This window comes from Lepidochelys kempii, chromosome 10, assembly GCF_965140285.1.
Source record: "Lepidochelys kempii isolate rLepKem1 chromosome 10, rLepKem1.hap1, whole genome shotgun sequence".
NCBI lineage: Eukaryota > Metazoa > Chordata > Testudines > Cheloniidae > Lepidochelys > Lepidochelys kempii.
In genome coordinates, this window is record NC_136389.1 from 49,434,646 (window position 1) to 49,454,926 (window position 20,281).

Consider the following 20,281-nt stretch of genomic DNA (forward strand, 5'->3'; position numbering starts at 1 on the left):
CAAATTACCATACTTCAGAACAAGCCTCTACAGTAAGACAAGATGGCAGATAAAGTAGATGATAGTTATGGTAAGTTTCACAGCTCTGTTTTTGACCATCAGTGCCAAGATACCCAGCCGCTAGTTAGAGAACAGGGAAAGGAGCTGAGAATAGAAAAGGGAGAACCTTGCAATGGGTCTCACAGTTCCTTGTTTGTGTCTGTTAGGGATTGCAGAAGGTGCAGAGGTGACATATTCTGCCTCAGAAATAAATACAGGAGCTACACAATACTTTAAATGAGCCATATTTTTGCCAAGCAACTATTATTCAGACAGTTTTTTTACCATGGGTGAAAATAGACAGACACAATGGTATAGAATTTTTGCAAATTGACAAAGGGAAATATTGCTTTTGACAAGCAAGGGTGAGGTGGCTTGTTTTTCATTTTCTGGGGGGAGAGAGAGGAAAAGGGAAGGGTGTTTGTGTGTGCTTTTTAAAAAACAAACATCTGCTCCCTGGCACTCTTCCGGGTTCCTGATTATAGTGGAACTCATGCAGATCTCCATCATTGAGGGAATGACTTCAGTCATTCAGGTTTCTACCCTTTGCATGCTGCAAAGCCAAGCTCTGCAAGGGCAAGGTTCGTAAATCCACAACTGTACAGGGCATTGATTGTTTTCTCCCAGATTATGGGCACAGGAGTTATCAGGACTACTGCAGGAACCATGACCTGGGGGATAATTCCCATCCCACCACCTCAAACGCACAATGTTGTCAATCAGGTGTACATTAGGGGTATTAAGCGTGTATGTTGGAGGTTGCCCCTAGCTCTCTTAACAATACACTGTTGGCAGGTGAGCAGCAAAGCAAAACATACAAAATCCTGACCTTTGAAGTGCTGTCTGCTGACAGTTCCAAGATTAGGACTCCAGTAAGTTTTACTGTCCTGCCTGGGCATAGAATAGAAGCATCGAGAGATCCTAAGTCTGTGAGCAGAGAAGGCAAGTGGGAGATAACACTAAGCTGAATACTATTTGCAACAATATTTGCTGACGGTCATCTTTTGTGGTCCAAGGACTGCTTTTTCTGCTAGATAGAATGATGGTATGTACCTGCACCCTCACCTATTAGTTAATTGTGTGTAATAATGACGTGACTGCGCCTTGGGAGATTGCGTATGAGTATATAAAGGATGTGGCAACAAACTAGACAGTGTTCGTACAGATTTCAAGCTTCTAGTTATTATATCCCCAGATTCGGCGTTTTACTAGAGGGATGTGGAGGGAGGTGAAAAGAGAACAGAAACTATAATACTGAATAGTGCTGAACCAATTCCTCAACTTGGGTCCAGCAGGGACTGTGCTGATCGAGGTGTCATTATTATTTATTAAGTGCTGATAATGTGTGTGGTGGAGCTAGGCAAATTTTTTTGGTGAACAGTTTATTCACCAAAAAATGCAGTTTCAGTTGACACAAAATCTTTGTGAATCTGTGTCAAGTTCACCAAATAGTTTCAAATGAACTGGGAAAAAAATGAAATGGTTTAGAAATGTCAAAATGAAATGTTTGATTCTGAAGCAACCCAAAATTGTTCATTTCGATTACCGGCATTGTGACAAAAGCAGAGGAGGACTAGAATCACAAAACAGGGAAAGGGAGAGGAGGTGGCAGTGGCAAAAGGCACTTTTCTAACCTTTAGTCTAGTGGTTACAGCATTTGTTAGTGATGTGAGAGGGCTTGGTTCAATTCCTCCCTCTGCCTGGTGTGGAGAAGGAATTTGAACATGGGTTTCCCCCATTGCAGAAGAGTGCCCTCTCCACTTGGCTGTGGGATATTCTAGGATGGGTCTTTCTCAGCATCTGCTGATGAAGTTCTTCCACTGTTTTTAAATAAATAGTCACTGAAGCCAAGACTTTAACCTGGCCCTCCCACATCCCAGGTGAGTGCTCGAAGCACCAGGCTGTAGAGTTATTCTCGCTTTCTGTCCCAATGACTATTCATTGTCATACACAGTGGCAATCCATAGTCATTCATAATGACAATGAATAGTTCAAATCCCTTCCCCTCATCAGGCAGATGGGGGAATTGAACCCACAGCCCTCTCATATAACTTATGAATTCCCTAACCACATCCCAGATAGGTGCCCTGGCCACTGAACTAAAGGTTATACGGGAGGCTGCCTTCTCCTTCTCCTCTTCAGGGCAAAACAAACAGGTTTCATTTTGATCACACTTGAAATTTTTGAGTTTTTGATTCATAAAATATTTCAACAAATTTGGGGTTTGGTTCAACCCAAAACAAATTTTTCGGAATTGCCAATGAACCAAAAAAAATCCATTATTCACTCAACTCTAGTGTGCAATGTTATACAACACAACAAATGAGACTGTCGTCTTTTAAAATAGAATTAAAACAAGGAACATGACCACCTGGGATCAAAAATTTAGTAGTTTTCTCAAGTGTAGTGATATCAGCACCTGGTACCCTGGTCAAATTAAACTCAGATAATTACATTCTAAAATTCCCTTGCAGTTTTTTTTTTGCAGAAGGTAGGCTTCACTTTCTTTCTGGAAATGTGGTGCAGTGGTGTTGTTCTGTACAGTTAAACAGCTGTCACAGCCTACCCAAGAGATGACTACATTTCAGTGGTAAATGAAACAATCCCAATTTACGGTTTTTGTGTCTATTAAGTATGCAAGCCATTTTAAAATCCTCAGAGATAAAAGATGCAATATAATTGGAAGATTTATTTATTTACTTATTTACAGAAAAAGGCCAAGAAAGACAGACAAAATGCAACCCTGAAGAGTTATTATGAAGGCAATTTTTTCTTTAGGGATTTCTAAAAAGTAGTTTAAAGTTAATATTTTTAGTGATGCCTCAGTCATAATTTCTACAAGTCAAAAGTAATATGAATAAATGTTTGTTTTCAAAGTATATATTGATGATGTCAAAGACACAACTGAGCTTTCTTGTTTGATAAATTGGGGCAACTATAATAAAACTGCTGCTGAATATAGGAACAAAGTTAAGCATTAGAGAAGTTGCTACTGAAAGCAGAAGGTTCTCAAACCTCTAAAACATCTTGGCTGGTAAAATGCACCAAGAAATCATTCCTTCAAAACCGTGTTTAAAGCCTGAGATAAAATGCCTCTCTCCTGCTTCTGCCACCGCTAAGGTCTTTTATATTTGAACACCTTAGGCTTTAAATGAAATGTCAAACATGATTTGGTACCCAGCAGAAAAACTAAGTGGTTAACAGCCTATCAGGGAATTCTGGCAGCTAAGCTTAGTGTTTCATATTGGTGTCTGGCTCATAAAGGGGCTAGACTGGGGTGAAGCGGGTGCCATTTGGCAGTCAGCCAAGATAGACGTGGCTAGATGGAACTTCAAAAACCTTCCAAGTGTTTACCTGAGTAAACTGTCAGAGTCAGTTTATTTATTTTTTACTTTCTTTTTTAAAAAAGTAAAGCTGAGTTTCATAATGTGGTAACATTACTGCTGGGAAGCCCTAGATTCAAAAAGAGCACAAAGTTCATATGCTGCACACCAAGTGGGCTTGTACTCAAGACTGAGAGCAAAAGAAAAAAAAAGTTCTGATTTTCTGAGGACCTGAAGAGTTACAAAAATATCACAATGGCTTTCTTTATTGCACCCATTATCTGCCCAATTCTAGAGCAGGTTACTGCAGAAAAAAAAAAAAATCTCAGGATGTGTATTCAGAAAATGAGGAGTCATGTACAGCAACAAGCCTGGCAATGTACTCATCTGATCTTAACGCCTCGAGACAACCACAAACTAATTTCATCTAGAACTCCAGAGTCTCAGCAATAACACACTGGAATGCTGGCAATTATGCAGCTTGCCCTCCAAGCGCTTTTTGCTCTACCAGCCTAGGCAATTCATGTTTGATACTACTAGCTGTGTGCTGGAGGTATTGGCATGGACCAGTAATGGCTCCTACAGACTGAAGGGCAGAGGAGAGGGTATTACAGACATTATATATAGTGCCCCAGGGTAGAGATTCTTCAGGTACAAAATAAAAAACATTAAAGCAATTAGGTGAAATTGCTCAGTATCTGAAAGGCAACAGAGAAACTCTACTTAACGGAAGACTGGTAATGAAAACCCATCAGCACTCTTCCATTGCCAAGTACATTACCCAGCATGTAAAGGATTCTCTTGGGGGCTCAGATATACTTAAGCCACTCTGAGGCTTGCTCAGGGAATTAAAATCATAAGGATTTGATTACCCCTTCATTGAAAAGGCTTAATATGTTCAGGCTGAGTGTCGTTTTCTCATTTCTCATAAATTAAAAGAGAAACAAAAAATTTATTGTTTCTATCTTTGTCCTTAAATGAGAAGGAGACATTTCCAGAATGTCAGCCTGGAAAATTATTCATTGGGCTGTTACACTGACGTTGGCGTTAGGGGCTTCAGAGACACACTGGACTTGAAATTCTTAAGAGGGATAAAAGAAAGGGAGGACTTGTGGCACCTTAGAGACTAAACAATTTATTTGAGCATAAGCTTTCGTGAGCTACAGCTCACTTCATCGGATGCATACTGTGGAAACTGCAGAAGACATTATATACACAGAGAATATGAAACAATACCTCCTCCCACCCCACTCTCCTGCTGGTAATAGCTTATCTAAAGTGATCACTCTCCTTACAATGTGTAGGATAATCAAGTTGGGCCATTTCCAGTACAAATCCAGGTTTTCTCACCCCCCCCCCCCCCCAAACACACACACACAAACTCACTCTCCTGCTGGTAATAGCTTATCCAAAGTGACCACTCTCCCTACAATGTGCATGATAATCAAGGTGGGCCATTTCCAGCACAAATCCAGCCTGGTCCAGTCCACACAAGAGATCCACTTCCTGGACACTACAGTGCTAATAAACAATGGTCACATAAACACCACTCTATACCGGAAACCTACTGACCGCTATTCCTACCTACATGCCTCCAGCTTTCACCCTGACCACACCACACGATCCATCGTCTACAGCCCAGCTCTGCGATACAACCACATTTGCTCCAACCCCTCAGACAGAGACAAACACCTACAAGATCTCTATCAAGCATTCTTACAACTACAATACCCACCTGCGGAAGTGAAGAAACAGATTGATAGAGCCAGAAGAGTTCCCAGAAGTCACCTACTACAGGACAGGCCTAACAAAGAAAATAACAGAACGCCACTAGCCGTCACCTTCAGCCCCCAACTAAAACCCCTCCAACGTATTATTAAGGATCTACAACCTATCCTGAAGGATGACCCAACACTCTCACAAATCTTGGGAGACAGGCCAGTCCTTGCCTACAGACAGCCCCCCAACCTGAAGCAAATACTCATCAACAACCACATACCACACAACAGAACCACTAACCCAGGAACCTATCCTTGCAACAAAGCCCGTTGCCAACTGTGCCCACATATCTATTCAGGGGACACCATCACAGGGCCTAATAACATCAGCCGCACTATCAGAGGCTCATTCACCTGCACATCCACCAATGTGATATATGCCATCATGTGCCAGCAATGCCCCTCTGCCATGTACATTGGTCAAACTGGACAGTCTCTACGTAAAAGAATAAATGGACACAAATCAGATGTCAAGAATTATAACATTCATAAACCAGTCGGAGAACACTTCAATCTCTCTGGTCACGCAATTACAAACATGAAGGTCGCTATCTTAAAACAAAAAAACTTCAAATCCAAACTCCAGCGAGAAACTGCTGAATTGGAATTCATTTGCAAATTGGATACTATTAATTTAGGCTTAAATAGAGACTGGGAGTGGCTCAGTCATTATGCAAGGTAGCCTATTTCCCCTTGTTTTTTCCTACCCTCCCCCCAGACGTTCTGGTTAAACTTGGATTTATGCTGGAAATGGCCCACCTTGATTATCATACACATTGTAAAGAGAGTGGTCACTTTGGATGGGCTATTACCAGCAGGAGAGTGAGTCTGTGTGTGTGTGGGGGGGGGGCGGAGGGTGAGAAAACCTGGATTTGTGCTGGAAATGGTCCAACTTGATTATCATACACATTGTAAGGAGAGTGATCACTTTAGATAAGCTATTACCAGCAGGCTAGTGGGGTGGGAGGAGGTATTGTTTCATGGTCTCTGTGTATATAATGTCTTCTGCAGTTTCCACAGTATGCATCCGATGAAGTGAGCTGTAGCTCACGAAAGCTCATGCTCAAATAAATTGGTTCGTCTCTAAGGTGCCCCAAGTACTCCTTTTCTTTTTGTGAATACAGACTAACACGGCTGTTACTCTGAAACCTGTTAATAGGGATAGAAGATTGAGGGTATGTGGGGAAGGGGAGAAAGAAGGGAGAAGAGAGGTCTGTTTGAATGATATCTTCCCTGTTATGGTCATACGCGTACCACTCAAGTGCTCTGTATTATAATGAATACTCCCTATTTGGTAGACAATTTTTGTTGTGCTCCACTACTCTGTCAGGCCATTTGCCCTGCACTGTACTCTACCTTATAGACATCATCAAGCAGGCCCACCTCTCCTAAGAGTGGATTCGTGGATTAATGGAAGCCGTGTCAGTAAGGAGGCATGTTTTTCTAATCAGCTGCACGAAGCTGGGGTTATTCCGGTTCCAACAATTTCAGAAAAGGTGGAGCAGAAGAGCAGGGAAAGAGAAGAACACAGAGAACACAGAGAGAAGAGAGGTACTTGTGGGCAGAAGAAAACAAGCACATAAGGGTGTCATGACAGGCCACACAAACAGTGCAATGTCATAAGGAAAGGGAAAATAACACCACTGTAGAAAGTCTTGTTACATTTGAGGTTGGTAAGGTCACTTTTGATTAGTGTGAAATTAGTGTGAAATATATAGAGCATATAATCACAAAATCTCAGTTATTTTAAACCAAGAATAAAGTTCACAGGAGTCACTGTTCATTATGTGTAATATTCCACATAAAAATTCATGACTATGGGATTTATGTGAAGATTAATCTATATACTTTATTGTGATTAATTCAAATTTACTTCATTTTTTGGTCCTTTGCTATACATTTTGAAGGTCATTGCTATGCACATGCACTGTGTTTAAATGCTAAAGTGATATCAACATTGTCTATGGTAACTAAACTATTACCACTGAGGAAAAGCTTCCTTGACCCAGAGATGCTCCCAAATTTTTGCAAGAGATAATTTAGCAGATCCTCTCTGATGGTCATAGAACTACCACAACAGCAAGCAATAGTGACTAGAGGAAGAAGAATAGGACAGGGATCCAGGAGCTCCTGAGATCTTAAATCTAATGGTGACTTGCTGTGCAATCTTGGACAAGTCACTTAGCCTTTCTGTGCCAGTTTCCTCCTTTGTAAATGGCAGTTACACTACTTACCTACATTAGGTCTTGTGTACGCTTGCAGTGGTGTGTAGGGTATGCATAGCTACACGCTGCAGTGAAAGGCGGACTGTGTGGTGTATAGCTACAAGTTGCAGTGGAAGGCTCTAGCAGTGGGGAGGCAGAGGAATACTACACTGCTAAAAATAGCAGTGTAGATATGGGAAGCACTGCTTGCATGTAGGGTATACCCCCTAAGATTCTGGCATGTCTGTAATCTATTCGCCTAAGCAATGCCTCACTGTCTACATTGCTATTTATAGTAGTGATAGCTAGACATGCAGTGTCTGTACTCTGCACATCACTGTAAGTGTAGACCTACTCTTAGAGAGGTGTTGTGAGGATTTATTAGGTAACTTGTGTACAGAGTTTTGCAAATATGAAAAGGCAGAAAATCCTGAAGAGGAGGGGAGAGGAGACTTTCAGAACAGAGTGCCTACCTGGCAGAGTTCCTAGCTCCACATGAGCAGTCCCTGCTCGGATGGAGCATAAGAACGCAATAGGGATGTGCAGGAGGTCAACTCTCTTCCATGAGTACATTTAGATAATGATGATCTTTCAGTAGTCATATTACATATATTGAAGGATAAGAATTAAGCCTGTTTGAATTTTTGAAGTGACTTGTCACATGAACACTGCTGTTAAATAGAATATTTATGTAATCTAAGTTAAATGGCCATTATCATACTTCATGCAAATTCTATTAAAACTTATGTGTGTTGTGTGTTTTGTACAAGTATTATATTACTGCCTGGGACAGGGTTACACTGTTTTGTGCGGGTTACTAATAAAAAGTCAACTCCCACGTGGCATGCAGATTTAGGCACTTCATATTAGACATCCTAAGAGTCCATCTATTTCTAAAGGTTTGTCTGATAGGGAATAATTGGCTTTGCGGGTCAGTGGGAGAACGCATCTGAGCTGAAAGCATCCAACCAAAGCTGCTCCCTGGAAATGAAATGTATTACTGTTAAAGTAGACGGGAGCAGCAGAAATTAAAAAGTTGCAGTGGCTTGACAAGTGACCATCCCAGTCATCCTTCCAATAAACCCACCAAGAGGTACCAAAACTGATGACTTTCCCTGAAAAGGGGGCTGGCTGGGAGCTCACAGAGGAAGAGCATTGGCAGGAAAGTCTCTTGTCCATATAGAAAAAGGGGATGATTCATCTGCTTGTTTTTTTCCTATTTGCTTGCTACAGTTTGGTGACTGTGAAGGAAGCACCTGGCCTGGGACCCTATGTAAAATGGCCCTTGTTGTGTTTGGTTCTATTAAAAGATTGACAATTACAGCACTTCAGAAAGAGGGATAACTTTGTTGTCAACCAGGATACAGAAGGTTTAGTGTCTGTTTAACATCAGGGAATCTAGAGTCTCGTTAAAGCAAGGCAGTATTTTTCATTACTCTTCACTTACTTGGTATGCTAACAGGTGTTACAACAGGTCTCCCACCAACTTGGCCATTCCCCTCCCTTACCTTGGAAAAAGCCACATGGTGGTTGGTGCACTGGAACAATAACATAGAGGTGCAACTTATTTGTGCATGATCGGTCTATGACTCAAGCTGGCCATAAGAATGTCCTAGACCAGGGGTGTGCAAATTTTTGGCCTGAGGGCCACATCTGCATGGGGAAATTGCATGCAGGGCCATGAACGTAGAGCTGGGGCAGGGGGTTGGGGTGCGGGAGGGAGTGCGGTGTGTGGGAGGGGGTGTGGTGTGCAGGAAGCGGCTCAGGCCAAAAGGTTGGGGCGCAGGAGGGGTGCAGGTGTACGAGGGGGCTCAGGGCAGGGGGTTGGTGTGCAGGAGGGGTGAGGCAGGAGCTCAAGGTTGGGGATTCGGGTGCAGCACGGGGCTCAGGGCAGTGGGTTGGGGTGCAGGCTCCGGCCCGGTGCCGCTTACCTCGAGCGGCTCCAGGGTGGCAGCAGCATGCAGCGGGGCTAAGACAGGTTCCCTGCCTGCCCTGGCCCCGCACCACTAATGGAAACGGCCAGCAGCACGTCCCTACAGCCCCTGGGGGCAGAGTGGGGGGGGCAGAGGGCGCTGCATGCTACCCTCACCTGAAGCTCCGAGTGGCCGCGGTTCCCCGTTCCCGGACAATGGAAACTGCGGGGGGCGGTGCCTGCAGGCGAGGGTAGCACGCAAAGCCCTCTACCCCTCCCCCTTGGGCTGCAGGGATGTGGTGCCGGCCGCTTCCCGGAGCGGCACAGGACCTGCGGCACCATGGGGGTGGCAATGCTGCAGGCCAGATCCAAAGTCCTGACAGGCCAGATCCGGCCTGCGGGCCGTAGTTTGCCCACCCCTGTCCTAGACATTACATGCCATATTTTCAAAAGAACAGTTTCCCATTTGCAGGCTTTTCTGCTTCCAAAATTTTCACCTGCAATTTTGCACCTGAAATTGAATTACACATACACCTCAAGTACGTAAAAGACACAATTATTCTGACCTACACTCAGAATTTGTTCTAGGTTCCAAATCACAGGTGTACGTTTTGCAATGCAAATTACACCTACAAAAGGAGAGGCTGGGCCTCAGCCCTTTTAAAAACAAACCCTAAACTCCATTTCCAATTTGTTTCAGATCACTTATATATGCATGGACTAGCTTCCGATTTAGCAGAAAGCACCAAAAACAGCACATAAATTACTCAATTGCACAAGACCCCAAAAAAACTGTATTGAAAGGGTGAGAAATTTGCATAAATCTATATCTAGGGCAGATCCTAAGCTGGTGTAAACTGTCATAACTCCATTGACTTCAATGGCAATTTTTACCAGCTGTGGTCCTGCCCGCTGCTATGTAGAAGAAAGTAAGGTATTTACCTCATGGTCGTGGGCAGTCTGTCGTGTTCCATCTGAAACAAACAAAAAGATAAGATGATCCTGGAATGAAAGAGAACTGAAGGAGAAAGTTAGCAGTACAAGTCAAAAGCACAGCTACACAATCTGTCTAGTTATACTATAAGGGCTTTAGCACACAGTATCTCCATCTACCTTAGGTTTTTCTAATGTACCTGTCACAAGGCACACTAATGTCTACATAAACCTAATCACTCTGCATACACACACGCACGCTGATCTAGGCAAACACAGACGAGTATGTTCTAAGCAGTGTAACTGTCACAGGCTTTATAAAAAAGTGTTTGACACCTGCTAGTTGACTATATGCCTGGATATTTTTATTACTCTAGCTAACTGTCTACTGTTTATCACTCTAGCTAACAGAATTGCCATGCAGGGTCAGACCAATGGTCCGTCTAGCCCAGTATCCTCTCTTCTGAATGTGGCCAGAGTTGTCATGATACTTGTAAGGCACTATTTTTGTTATGGTTTAATACCTTGCCGGTGTGATTTGCCTTTCTGCCTGTCCTGTGCTTTCCTGCTAAAGACTTTGTAGGCCTCTGTCTTCTGGTACTGCTCCAGTTCCCGCATGTACCGTTCTTTATCTCTATCTGCTTCATCAAGGTAGCGCTGCAACAAGAAAACAGAGCCCTTCAGGAAAAAACCCAAACAATCAGACACATGATCATCTTACCTAGATAAACAGGAAAGGAATGGAGAAAAATGAGTGAGAATGCCTGAGAGATTCAGAACACGGAAACCTGAGAAAGGATAAAAACAGAGAGAAAAGCACTCCAGAATAGTAACATATTTTATCCAAATCAACATCCCATTAAACTTACTTCTCGATTAGACCGATTGCAATAGTTTACTTAGATGCTGAGGTGACTTGCTATCAGGCTACTCAATGCAGCCAAGTGCTATCTTCACATAGTCAGAAAATATTTATGAACTGGATATTTGTGGCCGGCACTATGTGCTGTTGAACAGGAAGCTCTGGTTATGGATCACCCTTAGGGGCTCAGATTGTTGCTAAGGTGTGTCAGTCTCCTGAAGCAGAGTACTGTGTTTTCTCACCTTCAGACCCCTAGGAGAAAGGCCGATACCATGCTGCAACACAATATCTTGTCCTCTCATCTGATAGGGGAGACAGACGTAGCTACTATGAGTACTATGAGAACACGCAGTTTACAGAGAGAATAGAACCAAGAGGGATCTGTCAGTTTAAGCCTTAGTGATATTTCAGTCTATTTTTTAAGAAATAAACTTGAAGCATTTTCATACATCTGCTTAATGCAGGGAACTCTTGAACAATAATAGAAACTGCTGGACTGCAAACCACTTAAAGAATAACCATAACACAACATGGGAATTAACAGGACCCTTTCACCAAAATGCTCCCTTCCCTGCTATCATGTTTCAGTACAATATGCTTAAGGCTTTTTCCCCATATAAGTTTATATCATGCAGTATTATGCAAACCTATTCATATTACTCGGGCAAAACCGTAACAGTGACCTCATATGCTTTTATATCCATTATATCAACTAATATCAATTGGTATATCTGGCTATCACACATTCCATGCATTTGGGACGTTATTTTGCCTTAACACTGTTGAGGTCACTATTAAGGTTTTGCAAGTTTGATGACACTCGAGTACATATTACTTCTAAGTGTCAGTTGGAGATGGAAATGAAAGCCTTATGTTAGCATTAGAGTGAATTATTGACAATGCTGTAGGCAATCTGAAGGTGGAAAGGAATCCACAAGTCTTACTCCTTAAGCTTCTTATAGCCATCCTTTTATGGTTTTGGGTGGATGGCTTGTGTCCTGCTGCAACCCTACCTGCCACTAAATGCAGTTTTTGTTTGCCAGTTTTCTAGTTATTTTTATACAGCTTTGGTGTACCTTAGTACATAGCTCCTCTGATAATGGGGAGAAAGATCCATAGCTAGACTGTTGTCACTTGATTGACAGGAGTAATTTCTTGTCTCTTTGGAGACCAGACAATGGAGAGAGACTTGAAACATGCTTTCCCACTGAATTATACAAGTACTCTCTAGTCAGCTGTAGAATACTGATGATCAGGAATTCTGGATTTGATTCCTGACTCTGGAAGAGGAGTGTGGTTTATAGTGGTTAAAGCTAGGAGATCCAAAGCCTAATTTAGTCACACTGAAAGGCAGTGTGGTGCAGTGCATAAGACTGGGGTTTGTCATGTTGGAGACCTGGGTGCCAGGCCTGGAGTGTTAACTTAACTGCTAACTTATTTCTTAAAAATGGGATTGGGAGGGGACCGCGGGAGGAGTGGGGGGGGAGGGGGGGGAGTGTTCAGCAGCCCTTCCTTGTCTTCTAGGTTTGGATTCAGGATCTGACTCAATAATAAGAGTAGTCCAGTGAATTCCACAGGAATTTAAACAGCAGTTAAAAGAGGAAAGATTTGAACACCTGGTCTCCTCTTTCCCAGCCTTCCTTAGGCTACAGAGTTATTTGTTAAGGGAGTATCTTTTTTTTTTTGTTTTTTGCCCCTAGAAGTGAGTGACGGCAATCATTCTGCAACAGATTTGTCATCAAACTCAGCAAGCTGACCTTGACACACATTTTCTGTTATGGTTAAAATGTTATCAAATGCTGTAAGGACAAACACTATCAATGTGTAACTGATATTCTAGGAATCTGCACATGAGGAGCAACAATGTGGACAAAGGACAGAATGTTTTAGATTTCTTGCAAAAAAGGTACAAAGAAAAAAAATGAGACATTTCGTTACAAAAAAAAAACCAAAGGGTTTGATTGATTTTTGAGCTCTTATTCTCTTTGTATCAATTCATTTTTCATAAAAAAAAAACATGAAAAATTCAAATAGTACCCAAAGTTTATAGTTTATGTTTTTGTTATTGCAATGAGATATTTACAAAATAAAGGTTTTAAAGCTTCTGTTAAACTGAACTCTGTCATGCAATCTTAACTACAGTTAAGAAATCAGGTGCAAATAGTACAAATTTAGTAGTGATGCTGGCATCCGCTCCAGTGGAAGGAAGTAAAGGAACAAATCAAGCTGGCCATTGCCATAATTCACATATGAGGTATAGTGCAGAAGGCCCAGGTAAACTGATGAAGAGAGATACACCATATTCTTGTTGAAAGAAAAACAAATTCTCATTCCTGGGACAGATTTTTATAGAGACTAAAATTAACAGAACACTCTCACTAGCACAAATTACAGAGCTATGCTTTCTTTACATGGCTAGCAGACCTTGAAAATGGACAAATACGTTGTCAAAAAACCAGCTCTACCCCAGCTAGCTGTGAGCAGCCCATCCCTTCTGGTCTGCCTATCTTTCTCTTCTGAAAGACTCATGCATGTCCTGCATATACCCTTGCACTGTTTATAGGGCCTATATAATTTTCCACCAGCAATGACTAGGGAGAGCTACTTTTGTCCCAAGAGGGTTCCTTCCTTTACCCCTTAAGGGCCTTTGCACCCCATCTAAAAACACCTTCCTAAACACTGTCATGGCCAAATACTGGTGTCAACTTCCTCAGTAAGCAATAGTGTTCCCATTAAACAATAATCAAATCCCCAGCAAGGAAAAGGAAAGTTAATGGTACCCGTTTCTCCTCAGGAGGCAGCTTACTCCACTCATTGCCCAGCATCCTGGTGATCTCTGGGAAAGGGACTTCAGGCATCTTTGCTCGAAGCTGCTCCCTACGCTCATTCATGAATCGCACATACCCTGTGAGGGGGGATTTCGGGGCATTGCTGTCCCTAAGGGGTTTCTTCCTCTTTCTCCCTTTGGACCAGCCTCCTCGTTTAGTTCTTTGCTGCAAAATGAAACAGAAGAAAATTCAGACTGAATGGGGAAAAAAAAAATCAAATAAATAATTTTACCCCTGGAAGGAACAAATATTCACGTCTCAAACATTTTAATAAAGTGCATGTGGCTGCAATATAAGCTTCTTCACTTATCTTCTCTGTAAAGTTCAAACTTCACTTTAGTCTAATCGTGATCTTCTTGTAAACAAAGCCAGACAAATGAGCCTCATCATCAGAAATTATTTTGTAACATCACTGCAGGTCCATGGGACAATAAGATGGTATCTTCATCATCCCAGTATGATTCTCTAGCTGTAGGACTGTGAGTTGAGACCAGCGCCAACACACTGAGATCGTACAACTGAACGACACTAAAACGTTTATTTAGGAATATAACACACACTGTAATGGAACTTATCTTCTTCACTGTCCTACCTCCAGCAGTGACACATACTAGTTACTTCAGAAGGAGGGGGGTGGGAAAACTAACTAACAAACAAAACCAGTGTAGTTGGACAATTGTGCTATATTATGCCATGGGATATTTCTTCCTGACCACAGCCTATAATCATTTTATGCCATGAAGCATGAGGAGTAAATGCTCATGAAATTGTCATCCTAGCTTATATAACTGCAGATGTTATTCTTATTCTAAATGGAAGTGTCTAATCTTTCTGGAAATTTACAAAGCTATTTGCCTCAGTATCTTATTGTAGAAAGTTCCACATGTTATCTATCATACTGTATATTAACTAATATTTTCCCTTTTAATTTGTTGCATTAGGATATTATGTTTCCCAGTCTTCTTGTATCATGGAATAATGTAAACAAATAATGTAAATAACGTAAATAATGTAGAAATACCAGTGGGCCTTCCCTCCCATGCTCACTGTTGTTATGGACATCATTATAAATTACTTTGAACTTTTAAAACTCCTTTCATCAGAAATTTGAAGAGCTTTACAGAAGCAGTTGAGTATTGTCCCTAGTCTACTGGTGGAGAAACTCTGAAGCAGGGCAGTTAAATGATTTGCTTGAGGATTTGCTTGAGTTCTCTGAACTCCATGTTTCTGTAATAATCTCTGGACAATGCTATCTTCTTATGCTGTATACTGCTATCATGTAGCCCTTCTTTTATTCTTTTAATCTCTCCTGGAATGGAAGTTTCCCCTCCTTGAGGCTTCTTATTACTTTGATTGCCTTTCTTTGGCATTTCACTACTTCTGTTGTAGTTTTTTTGAGATGAGGTAATCAAAACTGAATATAGCTTTCAAGGGTGGACATAGAATCTGTCTGTGTAAAAGCACTTTGAGATCAGACATTTGCTTCAGTTCTTCAACTTTCTAAATCAGTGGTTCCCAAACTTTTCGGCATCACGGCCCCATTTTAATTTTCGTGAAACCCTCAGCCCCCCACCTCTCCTTTACCATCATCCAACCCTCCCTGATCCTTGTCCCCTGACCACCCCCTCCCGGGACTTGCCGCCCCAACCGCCCCCCAACAGGATCCTACTCCCTATCCAACCCCCCCTGCTCCTTGTCCCCTGACCGCCCCCTCCCGGGACCCCAACCCTTATCCAACTCCCCCTGCTCCTTGTCCCCTGACTGCCCTGACCCCTATCCACACCCCCACTCCTGACAGGCCCCCCGAGGCTCCCACGCCTATCCAACCCCCCCGCTCTCTGTCTCCTGACCACCCCGCCCAGAACCTCCTGCCCCTTATCCAACCTCCCCCTCCCCGCCCCCTTATCAGGCTGCTCTGAATGGCAGGACTGGCTTATTGGAAAGCCTGGGAGGTGGACGGGTGCAAGCCATGCTGCCCGCATGGCGGCATAACTACAGGGAAAGGCGGACAGGAGGGGAGGGGCTGGGGGCTAGCCTCCCCAGCTGGGAGCTTCAAGGGCTGGGCAGCCTCGCGCCCCCTTGGAATTTCTTCACGCCCCCCCGGTTTGGGAACCAATGTTCTAAATCATCAATATCAGTAAAGATGATACACAACTCCAGTCTAAAAAGCATTAGCAACACTTATACCTTTCATTAGAGTATCTCAAAACATTTATAGAGGTGGATAAGTGTGATTCTCCCCATATTACGGATACGGAAATTGAAGCACAGAGAGGTTGTGAATTGTCCAAGGTCACAAAGTAAATCAGGGAAAGAACTGGGAATAGCACTCTGGTCTGAGTCTCGGTCCCCTACTCAAATCATTAGATTGTACTATTTCCCCAGAGAAAGGAAAGAAGGAAAGGTAGGCAAACCACTGAAATAGTGATCTTGGTTTGCTAAACTAAGGAGTGCCACAGACATCACTCTTGGAGGGTCTGCCTGCTATGTTTTCCTGACTATAGGAAAGTGATTGTGCAACAGAGGAGAAATAGCTATAGAAAGTAAAGATATGAAAAAAGCCTCCTGGATATGGTGGATGGATGAAAACTGGTAACTGACAAGAAAAAACTTGACTGGATAAAGTGACGGATGGGGAGGAGAGCCCATGCTTTGTTCTCTCAATCAATAAGTCGTTTGTGTTAACTACATTATTTCAGCTCACCTCTTCTTCAAGTCTCTGCTCGCTGCTTTCAGCTGTATTAGAAGACTCATTTTGCAGCAACTGAACTTGTGACAAGTCCTCCACAAAGTCTGGGTTGTTCACAGACTGCGAAGCTCCTCCACTGTGTGACCCCTCAGAGTGGGCTAACCTGGAAAATCAAGTTGTGTGAGAAAGCGCAGGCATTATCACACTAATCTACTTCCCCTCTGCTCCTCTGAACTGTGCAATGATGTTGCAATTATCATGCAACTTTGAGGCCAGACAAAAGGTGAGACATTACAAAAACAGCAACTCAGACAGCTGTACGTTCCATCTGGCTATGTGATTTCCAGGCCACTGTCTACAGCAGTTACCAGGGATTTAGATAAAGCTCCCCTAGGTCCTGATGGAGACAAAACAGTCCTAAGAAAACTAACTTTTGGAGGAACTTGTGCTTACACAAGTCAAACACAAACAAAACTAAACACTATCTGCTTCAAAGAATAATCAAACATGCAGTCATATGAAGGAAAGTTGGGAGCAGGAATGAAAACACGTGAACCCTGCAGCTCTGTTCAGGGGAACACCAGCAGAATGACAAAAAAGGTACAGAGTAGAGAGTCTTATCTTCATCCTCTTCCAAGTGATTGCACCTTCTTGTATGCATTTCCTATAGCCCTGTATAAGTGTTCTGTGCCATTGGGGTTCCATGGGATTTGGGATGGAACTCTTTGCAGTACTGTCTCCTGTTGACACACCTGGATATCTGAAGCAGACTCCAGTATCATTAGTTCCCACTAGGCCCCTGAATGGCTGTTATTCTTCAGTCAAGAGATGATGAAGATGGCATTTCAGTCAATGGCTGCACCCTGCAGGAATCAGGCTGCTTGTGGTATGGAGGCCAACAGTGCAGCTATATGGAGGTATATGATCTATGTGGATCCCCAGAGATCTGCATGGATCTTGGGGACTTGCTGATTTAGGGCAACAATCCACTGGTCATTCTAACCACTGTTCTTAATGAAATCATTCATAGATCTGAACAATTTTGAGATCTGCTCCCTGTGTATATTCAAAGCTATAGCTGCTTAATCAATGGACAAAAAAAATTTTATTACTTTTTTCTCCCGTTAGCGACGTAGAGCTAACATAACTACAACAAAGCAAGATTAATTCTTATTCTGGTTTGTGCAACATCAGACATGTACAGAGAGCTGCAAACCTCTACAGCACCTTATTCTGAAATACATATTAGTTGGGCCAGGTTTACTGATAATGATACACAACCGAGAAACAGACAGGCTTGACTTTCAGATCTCAGGTTGAGATTACAGAGCCAGCAGTTAGAAAAAACAAAACAAAACAAAACAAAACATGGTTTATTATCATTAAGCATACACAGAGAGAGAGAGAGAGAGAGAGAGAGAACACCTATAGAACCCCACAGTGATATTTTCAGTCACTTCTCAGATTTTAACCCACTTTAGGCATCACAATCTTCCAATATACTAACAAATACAGAGTAGGAAAAATTTCAAGTGTGGTGCATGGACTTTCAATGAAAGGTGATGAAAGATCATTCCCTTAATCCCTCCTAACAGCATGTCAAGATTCCTACATGCACCACACTTCGTGTCAGCAAATTTTGAGGCCCAGAGATGTGGGGCCAAGTTCGGACCTGGTATAAGCAGGTGTCTCTATGTTTAATTACATAGAATTGTACCTGCTTATGCTAGATGTGAATTTTCCCCTTGGAGGTCTAAAGAATAGAAAAGAAACCTGTTAAAGCACAACCATGCTTAAAAAAAAAAAAAGTATTCCTGAAAAAGAATCTAATCTTTTGTCGTTGAGTACTTAAGCCAGGGCCACTGCTTTATAGCCTGTGCAAATAAGGACAATTTGTTTGATAGATAGGAAGAGTATTAATTTATCAGTTCTGTTCTTGGACATCAAGAATGTATCTTTAACAGAAATTCAGTGGTGCCCCTGGAGCACAATAAAGAAAACAATCACCATATCTGCAGACCCGCTCTAGAAGACTGTTCTTGGAAAGCAAGATTTTACAATTACCAGAAGAGTACATGTGAAAGAGAAAATTAATGGCGCTCAATCAGTCTAGTAGCAAGAGTGTACAATCAGGAGTACTTTCTCTGGAGAGTCTGCAAAGAGACAATATCTGTGAGCTGAATTTAGAGCAGCAGTTGCTTACCCAGTTGTGGGCATATCACTGCTCTCCTTTGAGCCATCATCATCTGCAAACAGTGGGGGTAGAGATGAGCCAGCCATCAGGTTCTCCATACCTCTGTGAAGAAGAAAGTTGAAGCAAAATTAACATTTGAATTACTTCTCACAAGTGTCCTGCCCATTTAATGATCTGTCTTTGCAAGTATTACTTAACTGCCAGTTCTTAAAAGCAACACAACACATCAGCCTCAATTTAATCCTGCACCCTGGTTAATCTTTTGAATTATTTGGACCTAAAAGATTTGATTGTGTGACATGAAGCTACCAATTTATATTACTGGGTTATCCCAGGTTGGTCCCATCAATCAGGTATTTATAATCAGAACTGAAGATTGTTGGCATCTTAGTGGGAAATAACATTCTGCCTACCTACCTAAATCCTCCTTGCAGTTTCAATTTGAGTTGGTGTTTTCACTTCCTCCCCTGACTCCTGTACTTTCACAATGTATTGTTATGCAATATTTGTTGCATTGTGGAGGAATAACTTCATGAATACAAGCTTATTTCATACCCACCCCTAGCAGAACCTATATAAGATCACTGAAAAAGAAATCGCTACAATTATCAGAAAAAGTTTCACCTGATGGAAAGAGAAAAATTCCATTCCTACCCTTAGAGTACGCCTACACTGCAGAGTTACCAGGGCTCTTACGCTGGTTTTGCCCCAACCCCACCCACAAAAATTTCTCACCCACATACAGAGGTGCTTTCACAGTAATCTGTTTCCCCTCTGCTCCTCTGTTGGGTGCCCTGGGGGTGGGTGTAGATTGGAGCCCAGGTGCTGTTTTTACTCAGATGAGTAACCCACCCACTTTGCAATGAAGTCATAAGCAAAAATCTGATACTCTGATAGTATTCTAATAGTCCTCCAGTGCCTTCCCACAATTCTCCCCATGTGCCCAGAAAGACAGACAAGTTCTCCAACAATTCAATAGGAAAGAATCATAAAGCTGGTCACCTTACTGCAGTACAAAGAACCAAGGAATATGCCCCAGAAGTCCTAGCAACACACATGGTGGAATGCAGCACTAGTGAGGACATAAAAAAACTGAGGAGTACTTGTGGCAACTTAGAGACTAACACATTTATTTGGGCATAAGCTTTATTTAGGCTATTTATGCCCAAATAAATGTGTTAGTCTCTAAGGTGCCACAAGTACTCCTCAGTTTTTTTTTGCTGATACAGACTAACACGGCTGCTACTCTGAAACCAAGTGAGGACATAGTGACTTGGCTAAAGTTTTGCAGTGTGGCTGTTCAGACCCAGGCGCTCAGACCTGGGTGCTGATCACCTGGGTTAACACTGCAATGAAGACAAACCCACAGAATCCCCACATTGGAGCGAGACAAGTGAGAGACTCAGATCCAGGCTAAGTCTCACATTTAAACACTCTGGCTATTTTACAGCTTTTTAAAAGGGTATCTTGATGGTCAAGGACAACAAGAAAAGACCTGAAAAATTCCCAAGCTCTACAG

At 42.4% G+C, this 20,281-nt stretch overlaps 1 protein-coding gene across 4 annotated transcripts in view; it reads right to left on the bottom strand.

Moving 5' to 3' along the window:
* HMG20A (high mobility group 20A) overlaps positions 1–20,281 on the bottom strand; it is a 70,943-nt gene that overhangs the window by 11,235 nt on the left and 39,427 nt on the right. For 3 of the 4 annotated variants that reach the window (XM_073303478.1, XM_073303479.1, XM_073303480.1), the window contains 5 exons: positions 18,772–18,864; positions 16,584–16,731; positions 13,832–14,044; positions 10,714–10,846; positions 10,199–10,230 (listed from right to left, as the gene is read on the bottom strand). In XM_073303478.1, the coding sequence (XP_073159579.1) occupies positions 10,199–10,230; positions 10,714–10,846; positions 13,832–14,044; positions 16,584–16,731; positions 18,772–18,860 (615 nt within the window). In that variant the 5' untranslated portion in view covers positions 18,861–18,864. Of the gene's footprint in view, positions 1–10,198; positions 10,231–10,713; positions 10,847–13,831; positions 14,045–16,583; positions 16,732–18,771; positions 18,865–20,281 lie in introns of those variants that run through there. The other variant, XM_073303481.1, reaches the window with a different exon arrangement.